Here is a 17,151-nt window from a genome sequence, read left to right as displayed (position 1 = left end):
TCTGATGACTTTCAAATGTGCTTTGCATGAAATTTTGAAAAAGAAGAACAAAATCAAAATGACTGTGGTGGTGAGAGACCACAAATTCTATGGGAGTTTAGAATTATTGTAGACATGCCCAAAACGTATCCTTGGGCCATAATTATGAAAACTCACAGTCAAGATATGTGTGTATATGTATGTGTATCTAATTTGTCAGGCTACAAAGTAGGCTGCAAAATTCAAAATACACATTCTTCTAATGTCACCATATGTGTTCCACTTTTCTCCTTTAAAGTATTTATAAAAGTATAAATTGTACATTTTGTAAAATATTATTTTTAATTTCTCTACTTGTCAGACATCACTAAATAAACACGATTTTATTGCTGAGACTCTACTATTACTTTTGTGCTTATAAGTTGAACATTGTTGTTTACCGAAAATATAAAATTAAAATTTATGAGTTAAATAGGACATCAATCAATAGCATCTATTGAAAGCAAAATGGATATTTTTGAATGAGCTTGAAGCCTCTTATCAGAAGGGAAATAAACATCAGCTCTTACTAAGCTACATGATCTCACTGCCACAGCCTCAGTCTCCAATCATTTACTCAAACCAACATCTCAAGCCCTGATCTTCCATTCCTGGACAGCATTCTCTGGACTCCTCTATATACGGAAATTTGAACTTGTTGTCTGACCAGCAAAACTAACCTCCCTGACTTTCTCATATAAGTAAAGGGCTCTCGATCCTCCCAGTTACCCAGCTTAAATGGCCAGGACTTTCTTGGTCATTCTGCTCTTGCCACGTGCTCAGAAAAGCGTATTTCCAGTGATGCTGTAGAGCTGGACCAGGACAGGGCTGCCATCTGGGCAGTGTGAGAGTCATAGTTAATAGAAGTTTTGTGTTTTGAAGCTTCTGGCTAATGCAAAGTGGGTCTGCAGTTCTTCAATAATTTTAAAAAATCTTTTAAAAAAAGTTTTCCTATTCCCAACTTCACTCCCTCTGTCTGTCTCCTCTTCCCCAGCCCTCTCTTTAGCTAGCTTCTATTTGTCCTTTAAGTGATATTGGAAAGCAAATTTGACTTCTAGGAGTTTAGTCACAGGAAATTATCAAAAACAGCTAACATTTATTGCATATTTACCTTGTGCTGAGCACTGCACTTGCGCTGCATTGTTTAACTCGCACAATAGTTCTACGAAGTGAGCATTCTTCATGTCTCCGTGTTACAGATGAGGAAACTTTTAAAAAAGGTTAAAAGAAACTGGTGTATCTAGAATTCAAACTGAAATCCTTTTGCTTCTACTTTAAGCTACCAGACAGGTCTGTGCAAAGATAATCTATTTTCGAGGCTGTTCAGCCCCGAAAATTCATAATGACAAAAAAAAAAAATTGGAAACACTCAAAGATCCAACACTATAGATTTGGCTGGCTAAATTGTAGTGTACTCATTATGATGAAAAACAAAGCAATCTTTAAACTGAGACTATAGGAAGAGATATAAGAAAATATGCCCAAGTCCAATATAGAACTATGAAAAGAGTGATTTGGTTTTGTTTAAAAGTATCTATGAACGTGAATTGAAAGACACCTAGGACGGAATGTGCAACAAAATATTATTAGTGATTACATCAAGTTAGTCTGATTTCTTTTTTCTTTTTTGTGACTTTTTTATCAACTTTTTTTTTAATGGAGAATATACTACCTTTATAAGTAGAGAAACAAAAATTAAGGCTGACTTGATATGTTCCTTCAAGCACACTCCCCTTCCACCTGTTCTCACTCATGCTGAGTTAACTGCCCCTTCCAGCATCCAAAATATTTATTAATTCATTTATTTTGTTCATTCGACAAGTACTTACTGATTGCTTCTCTGTGCCTAGCATTGTTTTAGGTCCTGGGCACACAGCCATGAATAAAACAAATAATAAAATAAACAAGTCTGCTCTTCTTCCTAGAATTTATATTGGGAAAGACAGGCAAAGAAGCAGTAAACAAAGACGATAAATTTCAAATACTGAATAAATAAACCCTATGACAATCATCAAAACAAGGTGATATAATAGAAAATTTCTGGGTGGCTAATTTAGCTTGAGGTAGTCAAGGAAGTTCTTTCTGAAGAGGTGACATTTCATCTAAATGACAAAGAGAAAGCATCTTCCAAACTAGTGAAAAAACAAATGAACAAAAAATAGTGTCAGGGATGAGATCAGAGCATTAAGGAAGATCCATGAGGCTAGAGCAGAGTGGGAGGGGAGGAAGGAGGTGATGTGCTTGCAGGGGCTCGAGTATGTAGAACTTGCCTCTATCATCAAAGTTATCGCAATATTTTACAACTGATTCTTTGCACCCCCATCACAAGCATCTTGAGGACAACAGCCTTAGTCTTCTTCGTATCTGCCCAAGTCCCCAACACACAGTAGGACCTCACTGTATACCTGTGGAATGAATAAATAAATAAATAAATTGTCTATGCATTGACAAGAGACAGAAAGTTCTTTGAAATAAATATTAGGCTTTTAAACTATCATTTTCGTTATCACTTTCGTCTGGAGAGCTCTCCAACATACACAAACACATACATGCACAGGCATTCCTGTAATTATAATTAAAGGCAGTTGAAAAAATGTGACCTGATGTACAAATATTTGTAAAGTTCAGAACGTTCTAATCAATACAACAAGGAAAACAACATTTATGGAGCAGAGTTTAAAGGGGCAGAAAGAGCACAGGCTTGAGAATAATTCGAGCCTGGGTTTGAAAGCCAGGCCTATTCTCTTCCAGCTGTGGGATATTGGGTAATTTGCACAGCCTCTGAGTCTCCATTTCCACACCTGTAAGAAGTTCGCCCTGGACTGAGATGGTCCTTGGGACTCAGGACTGTTCACTTGTAAACTCCGGACAGTCCTGGGCAAACTGGGAGAAGTTGGTCACCCTAAATACCAGCCCCACAGCGTTATAATGTATGTTCGTAAGCACTTGACTGTGGCCCGCACATAGGAGGCCTGCAATGACAGCTGTTAATGCAGTAAGTACTTAGCAGAGCCAAGTGCTGCCCCTTGTTCTATGCATTTAATGTCCAGAAGTAGGCATTACGGACCTCATTTTTACAGGGAAAGATGAAGAGAGTCAAAGAAGTTAATGACCTATTAAGGACACAGTAAAATGAAGGCGCTACAATTCAAACTCGGAGTCTGCCCGAGCTCAGAGCCAAAGCTTTTTCCTTTTCACAATGCCACAGCCGCTGAGGCCAAGTATATTTTCAGCAACCAAAACAATTCCAACAGTTTCATTTTTGTGCTATTTTCCCAAACTATAAATGTACTTTTTTAGAAACAGCATTGCAAAGTAGTGAGACTATTGAGATCATTCTGTGAATGCGAAATTTTGAGAGCACTTAATTGCTGGTGTAGTGATAAGGCACATTTCATTGAAAATTATTTGGGGATTTTTGTTTTCTTTTTCCACACAAGGATTCAATTCAACAGTGAAGCAGGGACATCTTTAACTACACAAGGAGATAATTTGTCACATACATATCTGCACTTGAGATTATCAATGAAGATTTTGACGGAGATTTCTGGGCAGTATTAGATTTCTCTCCCAATGTCATCCTTTGTAGATACATGTCATGCTTCCAAATGCGTTTCACTCCAAAATGTTCAATATCATAAGTCAAATCATCAAAACAGTATGTCCTTTTGGCTGTGTACTATCAAGCCTAGTTTGACGATCCATTACTGTTGGAAATGTATTCATCTTAACCACATCACATGGTTCTTGCAGGCATTCCTATGCTGTCTGGACCACAGAGGGTTCACAAAATTCAATTACCACTTCAATAACACTGCTGGCACTTGCTGAACTCTGAATAATGAAGAATTCTCTGCAGCCTTCCAGCTGAGGACTGTGAATTATTGTTACATTAAACCAGCCGTTCTGAAGATAATCAGGAGGTGTAAAGAGTAAGGATGGCAATATTGTATCAGTCTTCCTAAAGGATGCATGTCTTTCTCCCTAGGTCAAGAAATATAGGTCTGAATTTCAGCCAGGAAGCTCTACAAAAGAATATACAGTTCCATTCAAATGGCAGGGGTTCACAGAATGAACAGTTCATGAGTCCTACTGGAAGGAGCATGGAAACAAATATTTCATAATCTAAGAAGAAGATGTTGCTTGGACTTATATTTTATTAGCAAAATCTGAGTACCAGGCTGTGCTTGTAACATAGATTCAGAAGTTTGGAAGAGGTTATAAAGTTCTTAGCTTGGGTTAAATATGGGTCAATATGCTCCAGGCTGACCCAGATTTGTCCTGCTGCAGCAAGGCCACCCACAAGAGCCTTAGAAGACCTTGGCACAGGGAATACCAGTAAGTGGATGTTCTAGTTCCTCTGACAGTTCAACAGTGAAAATTTCCCCCAATAATTCATAGAGCATCACAGCCCCCAGGAGAGAGGATGAAAATGACAAGGATCCTGTTAATTGTGCCACGTCATCTCCCCAAATTCCATACCGTCATTTAAGAGTCTACTTTAACTTCACCTTCTCTAAGAAGACTCTTGACTGGCATCCTTATGCCTCCAACAGAATTGATCACGCCCTCCTTTATGCTCAACTACTCTTTGTAACAATTACTGTCATAGCAGCTAAAACACCATTTCTCCGTTATTTGCTTTCAAGTCTGTCTCCCACTAAACTCTAAGCTCCATAAGAGGAAGGACCTTATCTGGTTTTCTCATCACTGCTTTACATAGTGCTTTGCAGACTTTTCCAGCACAATATTCCAAACAGTTGAACATTTACTATGTAAAGATCCAAGCATCAGAAACCCAATATTTTAGGCCAAAGTTTCTGTAGCGTGTCACATTTTTTCCTAAAAATTCAGGTACATTTTGACTTCTCCTTAATATAGCTATGTTTGTTTAAATATAAAAAAGAATATTAAAAATTCATTATTGGCTATATTATTCAACTTTACTCCCAAAATCTTCAAGTAAAATTGATGTTCCAGAAAGATGCACCATGTTTATACTGAAGCCTCTTGCATTTTCTTGCATACTTCACATAGTCAAATTAGCAGTAATGGTAACAATGATTCCATATTTTATCTCACTTTCGGTGCCATTGATAGTCAAATGCACTATTAATTTACATATAAAAATTTATATTCTGTTAATGGACCTAGAACACACCATCAATTAATTGTAAGACTCATATCACTTTCAGAAGGGCAAAAAATTTTTCAATCTTTATTTTAGAATATATGAAATTTAGGGAAAAAATGAAAAAGGAGGAGGTGGAGGAAGAGAAGAAAAACTAACATTTATCAAGCTTATAAGGTGTTAGGCTCTTTGCAAAGTGCTTTACATAGATTGCCTCATTTACTTTACTCTTTATAACAATCGTGAGAGATTGGAACTATTTTATCTCAAAATTACAGATGAGGAAAATGAAGTTTTCAAAAAAAAATAGTTAAATCTTGCATAGGATCATAAGTCTATTAGGAAGTAAAGCCAGGACCTGAATCCTCATAATCTGAATCCAAATTTTTCATATTTAATCCTTCTGCTTTGTTGCTTATATCCTGAATTACACATACTCCAACTAGAGAACCAAGTAATAGGGGGTGCTCAAGAAACTCAAATGGATGAATGGGCAGCTACTAAGCAGTGAAGGATTTGTGCTCTGAATATTGGTCACCACCTAAGGAACTTCCCCAACAGGAGGCATGGGGATCACCTGCAGCCCTTTGCCAAGGAAAACCATTGACTTTGGGTGACAACTCTGAGACTGTTAGAAACACGGTCCTGAGCTTTTCATGAGACACTGAAATTAAGGCAGTGCTCTTTCTTTTATGTATTAATCAAGTAATTGATCAATTCAACAAATACGTATTGATCATCTATGACATTCCAAGGCATGTACTGGAACTGGGAATAAGGCAGTGAACAAGACAAATACAGTCCTTGTCCTTATGAAGTTTACAGTCTGGCAGGTTGTATGAGTTTTTCCTTCAACCTTCATTCCCCAGACTTAATTATCTAGTCTTTTTAGCCTTTTCTCTTCTGCTTACTATTTTAACCATGCTCACAGGAGTTTACTCCTAAGAACTGAGCCCCACTATTACTGCCTCCCAAATCCCAGAGGAGATCCAAAGAACATAAACTCCCCAGAGCTGAGTTTGAAGCAGTTCAGAACCCTGTAAGCCAGCTCATCTGAAGCTTCCTCAGCTGCCAGTTTCTCATGTGAAGTTTAGCTATTTACACAGGTCCCTCTGTAACAACCACAGGGAAGGGGAGTCCATTGTACCTACTAAACACATACCTGGAAGATTCCAGAAATACATAGAGAGGTAAGGGTTTCAGAGGTCTCCCCTGTAAGACCTCATTCATTAAAAGAACCATCCAATCCCCAAGCCTATGCTCAATGGTTTATTCAGAAGCATCATGTAGTGCTCTTTTCCCTTTGACAGGAGGGCTTAAGATTTACTGTGTCTGTAACCTTTTTGCTGCTATATTGTCTACCTGGAATGTCCCCTTTCTCTTAACTTTACCTTTTCAAGATCCACCAAAAAAAAAAAAAAATGCTATCTACTAAGCTTTTCCCAATCTCTACCTTACCTCTTCAACCAAGGCAAAACATGGTAACAGAACATACTGGCAAGTACTGAACTTGGAGTCAAAAATCCAAGCCATGTCCTAGTCGCTTGGCTTCTGGGCTTCTATGTCGACAGAATGAGGGTGTTGAATTCAGCAACTTCTGTGGTCCCATCCACACTAACAGTTATAGGGTACCTACTATGTGTCACACAATTGCAAATATCATTTTTATAATCTTATTTTAGAGCCTTATTTTTCCTTGCAACAACCATACAAGGCAAGTACTATTACTGCATTTATGGATGAGCCCAGACTTTCAGCAGTATGACGTACTCCAACCCCCAAGAGCTTGTGGTGCCCCTCCTCCTCTTTTCTCTTTTATTACAATGAACATTCTAAAGGCTGACTTCATTAGAATAGAAATGCTCCTGTTTTTTGGATTAGAAAATAACCACCATAGCCTTCAGATTTACTCTAGTCTTTCTAGGCACAGTGGTGATGAAATCAGCTATGAAAATACTAATTAAAATTGTATCTACACAACATTCCCAAAAATGGTAGAGATGTGGAAAAATCAACTAGGAAACCAACTGTTAAAACCAAATGCCACAAATCTACGAATTTGACTTGTTTTCTGGGGGGGACAACTTGCTTTATCAGGCTGCTCCTGTGAGATTTTTGAGGTGCATCTATAAATACAAACCTTTGTAGACAGACGCATTGAATTGGTCTGATCACTTTTTGAAATGGTTCATTTCAATTGAACAATTTGCTTGTAACCCAAGTTACTAACTAGTTAATGCCCATTAAATCAATTAAACATAATTCATTCATTAGGTAAAGATTCACTAATATTTTTGAAATCAACTTATATACTATGTATCCAAGAAAAATGTATTAATTATCAATTTTTTACTCAATCAAAACTTGAGATGGCTTAAAGTCTGACCACATACCTCGTGTCATATTGGGTTGATCATCACAGATAAATTGTTACTGTGTTGCACACAAATTCTTTAACAAAAGAGTTGAACTTCGGTACACACTAGGATGGCTAATGCAAAACAGATTGCTCAAAGTTAGAACAAAAATAAAGTCCAAGTATTACTTTCTATGATCCTCCTTAATGATACAAAGCCCTACATTTCAATGGGTATCTTTTTTTCCAAAACTTTGTATTGATTTACACATTTCTTCAATTCTATATAAGTTAGTTATGGCTTTATAAGATCCTCAAATGTCATGTTTCACACATTTTTTTTATTCACAGTTCTATCTACTCTTTTAGTTCTATGTCTTTCATTTGATAAATAACTTTGAAAATGCCCAGAGAAGGTATTTTATTGTATTGTATTCTGAGGAGAAAAAGTGGCATTATTTGACGTGGATGTCCCTCGGACTTTACAGTCTCACTCTGAATCATATAGTAACAGTCAACACCCCATCTAGAGCTTTTATAGGCACTTGGCCAAATTTTAAATTACTCAGGATTCATGTCTGCTATGGAATAAAGCCTGTTCACATGTTATCTCTATTTCAGATTCCCCTGCTAGTTACATGAGTCACTTCTTAAGGGTAGTTAATGATACATCACGATTCACAAGGAACCACTTAGAGTAAAAGGGTGTTACTTTGTTTCCAGACTTTTCAAGTTTCCTTCCTCTCCTCTCTCTCTCCAACTTACCAACGTCTTGCTTTCTTTTCTTCAACGATTTTTGGAAAATGTAGGCACTTTCCAAAGTATAGACATTGACCTACTGGAATGACATTGAGTTGTGACATTGGCTCTGTGGTCTCACAGACTGCTGGCCTCTTTTCTAGACTAAACCATCACACTTCTCTCATCGAGCTTAGGAAACCATCTTTGGGATCATCTCTAAGATTGAGAGGTGGAAAGCAAATCTAGGAGAAATCTCTAGATAAGCACAACTAAGAAAGGGCCTGTGCCCATCAATAATGGAGCACACTGAGCAGCCTCATGCTCAATCTGAAATTATCATCGTCGTTATTATAGGATAGGTCATAAATCAAACCTTGTGGACTGTGTTTAACTCTTTTCACATCTCTACAAAATGTCAAACAATATTCTGCACAAAATAAGCACTCGATAAATGGTAGCTTTTTTTTGGTTTTTTTTTTGAGACAGAGTCTCACTCTGTTGCCTGGAGTAGAGTGCCGTGGCGTCAGCCTAGCTCACAGCAACCTCAAACTCCTGGGCTCGAGCAATCCTACTGCCTCAGCCTCCCGAGTAGCTGGGACTACAGACATGCGCCACCATGCCCGGCTAATTTTTTTTTTTTTTCTGTATAGATTTTTAGTTGTCCAAATAATTTCTTTCTATTTTTAGTAGAGACGAGGTCTCGCTCTTGCTCAGGCTGGTCTCGAACTCCTGACCTTGAGCGATCCACCCGCCTCTGCCTCCCAGAGTGCTAGGATTACAGGCGTGATCCACCGCGCTCGGCAATGGTAGCTTTTAAAAAGGGGAATAAATTGGTAAAGGATGGAAGGATGGCTAAATGGAGAAATTAGACAGATGGATAAAAGTACTAATTAGGTGAATGAACAAATGAGAACTGGAGCTTTATGACTATCATTTCCTAATCCTTTAAATAAAATGGTTTTGCCTTTGTAAAGTTGATGCTAGACGTGTAGAAAGTTTCATTAACAATCACCTCAGGAATTTGTCCAGAGCTCACGCCTGCCCACACCAACTGCTCCATGCTCCCTTTCCTTTTCTCAGCACTACTTCTATGCCTCAGTTTCCATCTTTTCTATTGATTCTTGTTCCTAGCCTTGCCCTGACCCAGGTTCTGAAGTCTGTCTTCCAGCCATGCTCTCCCCAGTTGGCCCTGCCATCTGGTGAGTCTGGCCACCTCTGTCACCCCTCTTTCTCCCACCCTGTCCATCAAGTTATGGTAATAGTTTACTTGGCTGTTAGACTTAAAACTAGATGAATTTAGTTGATAGTTTATCTCCTTTGGCCTTGCCTGAATACCAAAAGTCTCCAGTATCGTTGTATATTTGAGGACTGTCTTTGCTACCAGATTCCCCATTTTGTTCAGGATTAAAGCCGTTGTAGTTTAAGGAAGTTAGTAACCTCTTCAACTCTAGGGAAAAATATTGTAAAATAGTTTGCAAATTCTAAATCCCCATTTGAAATAGGTTACTATTAGGGATCATTAGCTACACAACTCTAAGATATTTGAATATAAATTCAAAATTGTAATCATCCAGATGGTTGCTATTTGAAAAAGCCCATTTGGCAATCTAGTCCCAATCGCCTGAATGATTAAAGCAGGAAGAGTCAATGTTTGTCATCTTGTAGACATGTTTCCTATAATGCTTAAATATTAAGTAATGCTAACTGTGATGCAAACAGAGAATGAAATATAATACCTAGATTTTTTAAATTTTTTTTTTTATTTCAGGGTGTTGCAAGGATACAAACATTAGGGTTACACTTCATGTCTTTGCCTCAACCAAGCGCAGGTTGATTTTTAAAATTTTGACAAATGTAAAAATGATCAAGCAATGTGAATCATTTCACTAAAAGAATAAATGACCAGTGATAGATAAGACAATTATCTCGGTTTGGGATATGTTTCTGGGCTTTGTAGAAGATCATATCAAATGCTTCAGAGTGTAAATCCTGTTACAAGTCTTCTTTATTGTGGTAAAAAGGTGAAAAGTTCCATGAGCAAATTTTTCTCTATTCTTATTTAATTTAATAAGACAATATTTATTAAGCAACCAGTATGTGTAAGATTATTCTCGTGAAGGTGACATGTAAAATGCCCCATGATTTTGACATTTGGGATCCCTACACTTAATTCCATGAAGACAAAATATACCATATGTGAGAATTAATAACCTAACCTTTACTGAGCACTTATGAAACTCAGATACAGCAAGATCCTCCTTTCCTATCACAGAACAATATTCATTGTTAACCTCTGGAGGATATTGGAAGAATTTAATTATATTTTCTCTTCAGCCCGAAAGGAATTTCTCTGTTGCCATTAGCAGATTCTGGGTCTCTGACCTGCTGCCATCACCCCAATACTTGTGACAGCTTCATTTGGTAATTTACAGCAGAGTTAGAGTTTAGTTGGGGAAAAATGCTCTCTCAATTCTATCACAAGAGTAATACAAGAAACTGTCTCTTCCTTGAGAACCGCCTTCTCTTTCTTTCTTATGCCGAACACCTACTGGACTATGATGGGAGAAAATAAAGATTCAAGTATGGTATCTCAAAACAACAGTACATGGTAATAAGAGGAGAGGTTGACTTTGTCCAACTTACTCATTCCTTTGAGCTTCAGTAGCAAAGGAAATCCTTAAAAGAAAGATGTCTCAGATGAATTCTATTTCCTTAATAGTCTCTTATTTTGTTCATACAAGCCTTTTACAAGTGCCCCACACCAATGTCCTATCTGTTCTCTCAGCTAACACTACCCCTTCCCCATAAAACTCTTCCATCTTGCCTTAACATTTACAAACAAGTGCCTCGGGCATTGGCCTGAGCTGATGGAGGCTCTACTGTACTCCGTCCAGTTTGACTTATAAGGACGGGGCTATAGCAGATTGCTGTGAATGAAGCAGAAAGTAAATGTTTTGACTTTCATCTTCAGTCATCAAGAGGGTCAGCTGATATCTTCACGAGTTTACCTAAAAAGAGACAGTACCTTGGGGCAAGGATTGATTTCTCCTCAAAAATAACACAAATCAAAACCAAAAAAAAAAACACAATCCATTCTGGTATCATGAAAAATGAAATCTCTCCTTTCTGCATGACTTTGACCTCAACCTTTGGTGGAAACAGTGATCCCAGAATTATTGAAGGAGGAGCATTTGACCCTTTCTTAGGCCTGATTTGTACTCTGCCATTCTAATAGGGCAGTTTTAGTTCTAATTATGTTGACTTCCATTCCAAATGTCTTTACACAAACATCTTTGTCTTATTCAGTGCTCATAATTACCACTGAGGTACTGACTTTTCTGCCCATTTTACTTGTTAAAATACATTAAGAACTTTCAGACAAAAAATTCTGGCATTTGAGAGAAAAACATGGAATCTGTAAACTCAAGAGACATAACATCTTTCAACCATTAGTCATGTTTCTCACAAATGACTAAAAACTTTGTTTTAATTTCCCAAAGGAATAGAAAGGCATATTCTTGGTTTTGTGGCTTTTGCCTTTTTCTAGAAAGCTCTCATGCAGTCTTCACTCAAAAACTTAGAGAAGATGGCCAGGTGTGGTGGCTAACTCCTATAATTCCAGCCACTTTGGGAGGCCAAGGTAGGAGGATTGCTTAAGGCCAGGAGTTCAAGACCCACCTGAGCAAGAGCAAGACCCTGTCTCTACTATAATAAAAATAGAAAAATTAGCCAGGCATGGTGGCACATGCCTGTAGTCCCAGCTATTCAGGAGGGTAAGGCAGGAGGATAGCTGGAACCTAGGCATCTATGATGATGCCATTGCACTCTACCTCAGGCAATAGAATGAGACCCTGTCTGAAAAAAGCCAACCTTAGAGAAGACAATCTCTATTAAATGGACATCAACCCATCATCATAGACTGAGAATATACCTATCTCTCTGTATTGCGAGGCATAGCAAAACATGTTACACAATACACTCTTATGGACCTTACAAATCATAGCCCATTTTGCAGATGATTGACCAACCCAAGAAAAATGAAGAAATGAGGGTGAGAATTCTATTTTCTCTAAATCATATTTCATTTCAATTTATCCTCAAAATCACAGAAGAATAACTGATGCTATTTGGATGAGCTCATTTAAACATGTCAAACTCTTTTCACAAAGATTAATTAAAATGTGTCAGCTATGCTGGTGGCAAAGTCATCTTGTTTAAAGTCTTCAAGAAGTAATATACAAGCAGGATTACGACTGCTCAATCTTTAGCATGACATGCATAAAATCAATATTTCAAGCTCCTTTGGGAGTTACAGCCCAACATGCTGCTTATAAACCATCATAATGACCTCAGCCAGCCCCTCCTGTCCAGTGGGGAAAATGGAATTACTAAGCCTTCAAGGAGAGACTCAAAGACTGGGTAGTTCACAGGGGTTGTGGACAGGCTGATGGTTTTCTAGAAGACAAATGTTAGATGTAGAAGTTTCCTAGATGCCATGTCATAATCAGTCCCATCTGCTCCAAACTCAGAGAGCCAAACTCACTCATTGGAAAAGCTTTGGAACAGCAAAGCATGGGCATTTTCAGAGAACATCCTGAATGACTTCTCATGGTCTAAGAGATTTCGAGTAGCAGGACTTCAAAACATTTCATGCAGAAAGGGACCCCAAAATTTCTTCTGGGAGATCTTATCTTATATCTCACTGAATGAAAGCAGTTTCTCTCGACTGATCTGTCTGGGTTTATCAATATTTTTAATTTCTGGACTTCACAATTTTGTGAAAAACTGAGGTTCTCCTTTGCAATTTGGACAGTCTGATGTGTCCACTATTTGTCCCATGAGTGTTTTAAAACCCTAGCTCTACTTGATGATATTGTAAGGATAATCTGAAGAAGATATGGTTCAGAATTTACTAGTACATTGTTCTTAACCAGGGATAATTTTGCTCCCCAGAGGACATTTTAGTAATGTCTGGAGACATTTTTATCATAACAACTGGGGTTGGGGTGGGGGGAGGGCACTGCCAGTAACATATAGTAGGTAAAGGCCAGGGATGATTCTAAATATCCTATACAGGACAGTCCTCCACAACAAGGAATTATTTGCCCCCAAATGTCTATAATGCCACTGTTGAAATGTCTTGCACTAGCATAATGGCAAAAATCTAAGTTTAACCAATGGCAAAAGCTCAAGTTTCACTGAAGATAAAAATTCCCTCATAATATATTGGAGGAGGTATAAAAAAAAAACAGGCTAATTATTTCAATGTTGGGTAATAATAAATCTCTGAAAAGAGGTGTTGCAGAAACCTCTTTTGTGACAAGATCAGCCAAGCCAAAAAATACATGTGGCCTTATAGTTCGCCATTACAATACAATTTGGAAAAGTAAATTCCAGAGACAGCTGGAAGAAAGAATTGATACCCAAACATATTTCCCCCTTGTGATGCATTTTAGCTGACTTAAGGGCCCTCAAGTCCCCAAAGTGTTAATTTCCAGAAAAATTGAAAGAAGAGGATAGAGGGGTTAAGATAAACATCAGCTGTGGGTTGTTCTTAAGCCACAGTGGACGAGAGATCTTGAAATGTATTTTTTCATTCACTTTCTCTCTTTGTGTCTCCCCTATGTGAGAAACATGGCATGCACAATTGGCGCCTATATTATCCTCTGGCCAATACTTTATCCTAGTTGCCTTAGCAACTGTCAATATTTGTCTGGTATGTCACAGCCCCAGTTGGCTGATGGCTGGTTGAGCGTCTACTTGTAAAGTTTAGGGAAGAGAGACACCCAGTGGTCTAAATTAACTGAGCTGTTGAAAGCCATCTCCTGCTTCATTTTATTTTCACCAGAGAAATGTTTATTAATTTTTAAATCTGATCCTCTTTTAATGATCAACAATTCCTACAGTTAAAGTCATGGAAACAGAGAACACAAAATAGCACATTTAACTTTTTCTGTAAAGGGCCAGACAGTAAATATTTTAGGCTTTGTGGGCCATATGGTCTCTGTTGAAACTACTCAACTCTTCTGTTACAGTGCCAAAACAGCATTAAACAATATGTAAACAAATGATCATGGCTGTGTTCCAATAAAATTTTATTTAACGAAAGCAAGCAGCAAGCCAATTTCAGCCCACAGGCAATAGTTTAGCAACCCCTGCAAAAGAAGATAGAATCTATGTCCTCTTTCAATCTATACATCCAACTGCTCCATCTCCTCCCCTAATTTTTGAGGCAATTGGAAGAATCACTGCAAAAAGACACAACCTCAACAGTCAGTCAACAATATTCATACAACTACTTAGCATGTTCCAAGCACTGTTCCATGTGCCTGAGTAACAGCAAAGTACAAGGTAATTGCTACAAACTGAGTGTTGTATCCCCTCAAAATTCAAATGTTGAAACCTTAACCCCCAATATGATGGTATTTGAAAATAGGGCCTTTGGGAAGTAATTAGGTGTAGAGGGTGGAGCCCTCATAATGAGATTAGTACCCTTCTAAGAAAAGAAAAGCAAGAGCTTGCTTCCTTTCCATTCTTTCTACCATGTGAGGGTACAATAAGAAGGTAGATGTCTACAAACCAGCAAGAGGGTCCTCACCAGACACTAGACCTACCAACACTTTGATCTTGGACTTTCTAGCCTCCAGACTGTGAAAAACAAATGTTTGTTGTTTAAGCCACCCAATCTCTGGTGTTTCTGTTTATAGTAGCCCAAACTGACTAAGACAGCAGTTGAAAGCCTCTGTCTTTATGGACCTTATATTCACAATCAGTAATGTATTAATAATATACAAATAAAATGTCTTGTAAGTCAAATGATAGTAAATACTATCATAAAATGTTAAGGGGGAATTGGGACAGGGAATACTGAGTTGAGAAAATGTTATGGGTTTAATTGTACCACTCTGCCCCCAAATATTAGAGATCTAATTATTGGTACCTATGAATGTATAATAACCTTATCTGGAAATACGATCTTGTTAGATGTAAGCAAGTTAAGAAAATGTCATTAAGGTGGGTCCTAATCCAATATGATTATAGTCTTATAAGAAGAGGAAATGCCACATGAAGACAGAGATACCCTGGGAGAACCCCATCTGATGACAGAGGAAGACACTAGGAGTGATACATTTGCAATCCATGGAATGCCAAAGATTGCTGGCCATATCAGAGCTAGGAAGAGGGAAGAAAGAATTCTACCCAGAGTCCCAGAGGAGCATGGCCCTGAGGATATCTTGATTTTAGACATTTAGCCTCTAGAACTATTAGAGAATAAATTTCTGCAATTTTAAGCCACACAGTTTGAGTTTGTGGTATCAGGACAGCCCTAAGAAATGAACACAGGAACAGAGAGAATTGCTACTGGAAAAGGAATGGTAAGGAAAGGCTTCAGTGAGAGAGTGAGGGAGCTACTCATAGGGATATATCTAGGTGACAGTAATAAAAGCAGAGGCAACAGCAAGTGTTTAAGGTGCTGAGGCAGGACAATCACCAGGGTGCCCTTGGGCTGAAGCAAAGTAAGTAACAAGGAGAAAAGGGGCTAATAACATAAAAGAGCTAAATAGAGCAGGATGAAAGTGGGGCTGTGGGTCACTGCATGGGATTTGGCTTTTATGCTGAGTGAGATATGATATTAAAGAATTTTGAGCAGAAGAGGGACTTATTTGTGAAAAGGATTGCTCTGGCTACCCTATTAAGAATATATCCTCTAGAAGCCAAGATGGTAGCAGGAAGATCTACTATGAGAATACTGCAATAAGCCAAGTGAGAGATACATGTGGCAGTAACAGAGATGGCGAGAAGTGTAGGATTTGTTGTTAGGACAGCATCTGCTGACATATTGGATATGAGGTGTGAGAAAAAGTGAGGGCAGAGGACGATTTCAAGGTTTCTGCTTCATGCAAACTTCAATTTGGGCTTGACATGATGGGAAAGAATGGGGTAAGAGCATATTTCTTTGTAGGGGTATGTCTAAGAGTTCACTTTTGGACATTTTATGATCGAGAAGCTACTAGATAAATAGACAGTCAGATACATGAGTCTGGAGTTCAGGGAAAAGTTCTAGGATGAAGATTTTAATGTGGCTATAATTAGTACAATTGTCCCTTGTTATCCATTAGGGATCAATTCCAGGAGCCCCCTTGGGCGCCAAAATTTTATTATTATAATTCCCTTACATAAAATGGCATGGTATTTGCATATAACCTATGCACACCCTCCTCTGTACTGTACTTTAAATCAAGAATTCTCTACATGTTGAGTACAGACACAATTTTTAAAAATATTTTTCATCTGCTGTTGGTTGAATACATGGATGTGGAACCCACAGATAGAGAGGGCCAACTGTATATAAATGCCGTTAAGCCACGAGGCCAGATGAGGTTAACAAGGATATGAGTAGATGGGGTAGAGAAAAAGAATGTTCAAACATTGAGGCCGAGGGCACTACAACCCTCACTAATTGAGGCTACGGAGGAGGAACCAGTTAAGGAGACTGAAAAGAAGCTATTAGAACAGTAGTGCCAAATCTTTTTGGCACCAGGAACCAGTTCCATGGAAGACAATTTTTCCAAGGACAAGGAAGGGGGGATGGTTTGGGGATGATTCAAATACATTACATTTATTGTGCAGTCAAACCTCTCTGCTAATGATAATCTATATTTGCAGCCACTCCCCAGTGCTACCATCACCACCTCAGCTCACCTCAGATCATCAGGTATTAGATTCTCATAAAGAGCATGCAGCCTAGATCCCTCGCATGTACAGTTTACATCAGGGTTCATGGTCCTATGAGAATCTAATGCTCCTGCTGATCTGTCAGGAGGAGGAGCTCAGGTGGTGATGCGAGCGATAGGGAGCAGCTGTAAATACAGATGAAGCTTCACTGGCAGCCCGCCGTTCGCCT

General features: G+C 38.3%; 1 protein-coding gene across 1 annotated transcript in view; it reads left to right on the top strand.

Moving 5' to 3' along the window:
- NOV (nephroblastoma overexpressed) overlaps positions 1-866 on the top strand; it is a 10,921-nt gene extending 10,055 nt beyond the window's left edge. Inside the window, exon 6 of the mRNA XM_012646549.1 lies at positions 721-866. Within this exon, the coding sequence (XP_012502003.1) occupies positions 721-866 (146 nt within the window). The remainder of the gene's footprint in view (positions 1-720) is intronic.
- The last annotated feature ends 16,285 nt before the right edge of the window (positions 867-17,151 follow it).

This window comes from Propithecus coquereli, unplaced genomic scaffold, assembly GCF_000956105.1.
Source record: "Propithecus coquereli isolate 6110/MARCELLA unplaced genomic scaffold, Pcoq_1.0 Scaffold247, whole genome shotgun sequence".
Lineage (NCBI taxonomy): Eukaryota > Metazoa > Chordata > Mammalia > Primates > Indriidae > Propithecus > Propithecus coquereli.
Note: the sequence above shows the minus strand (reverse complement) of the source record. Positions and strands in the feature narration are given on the sequence as shown.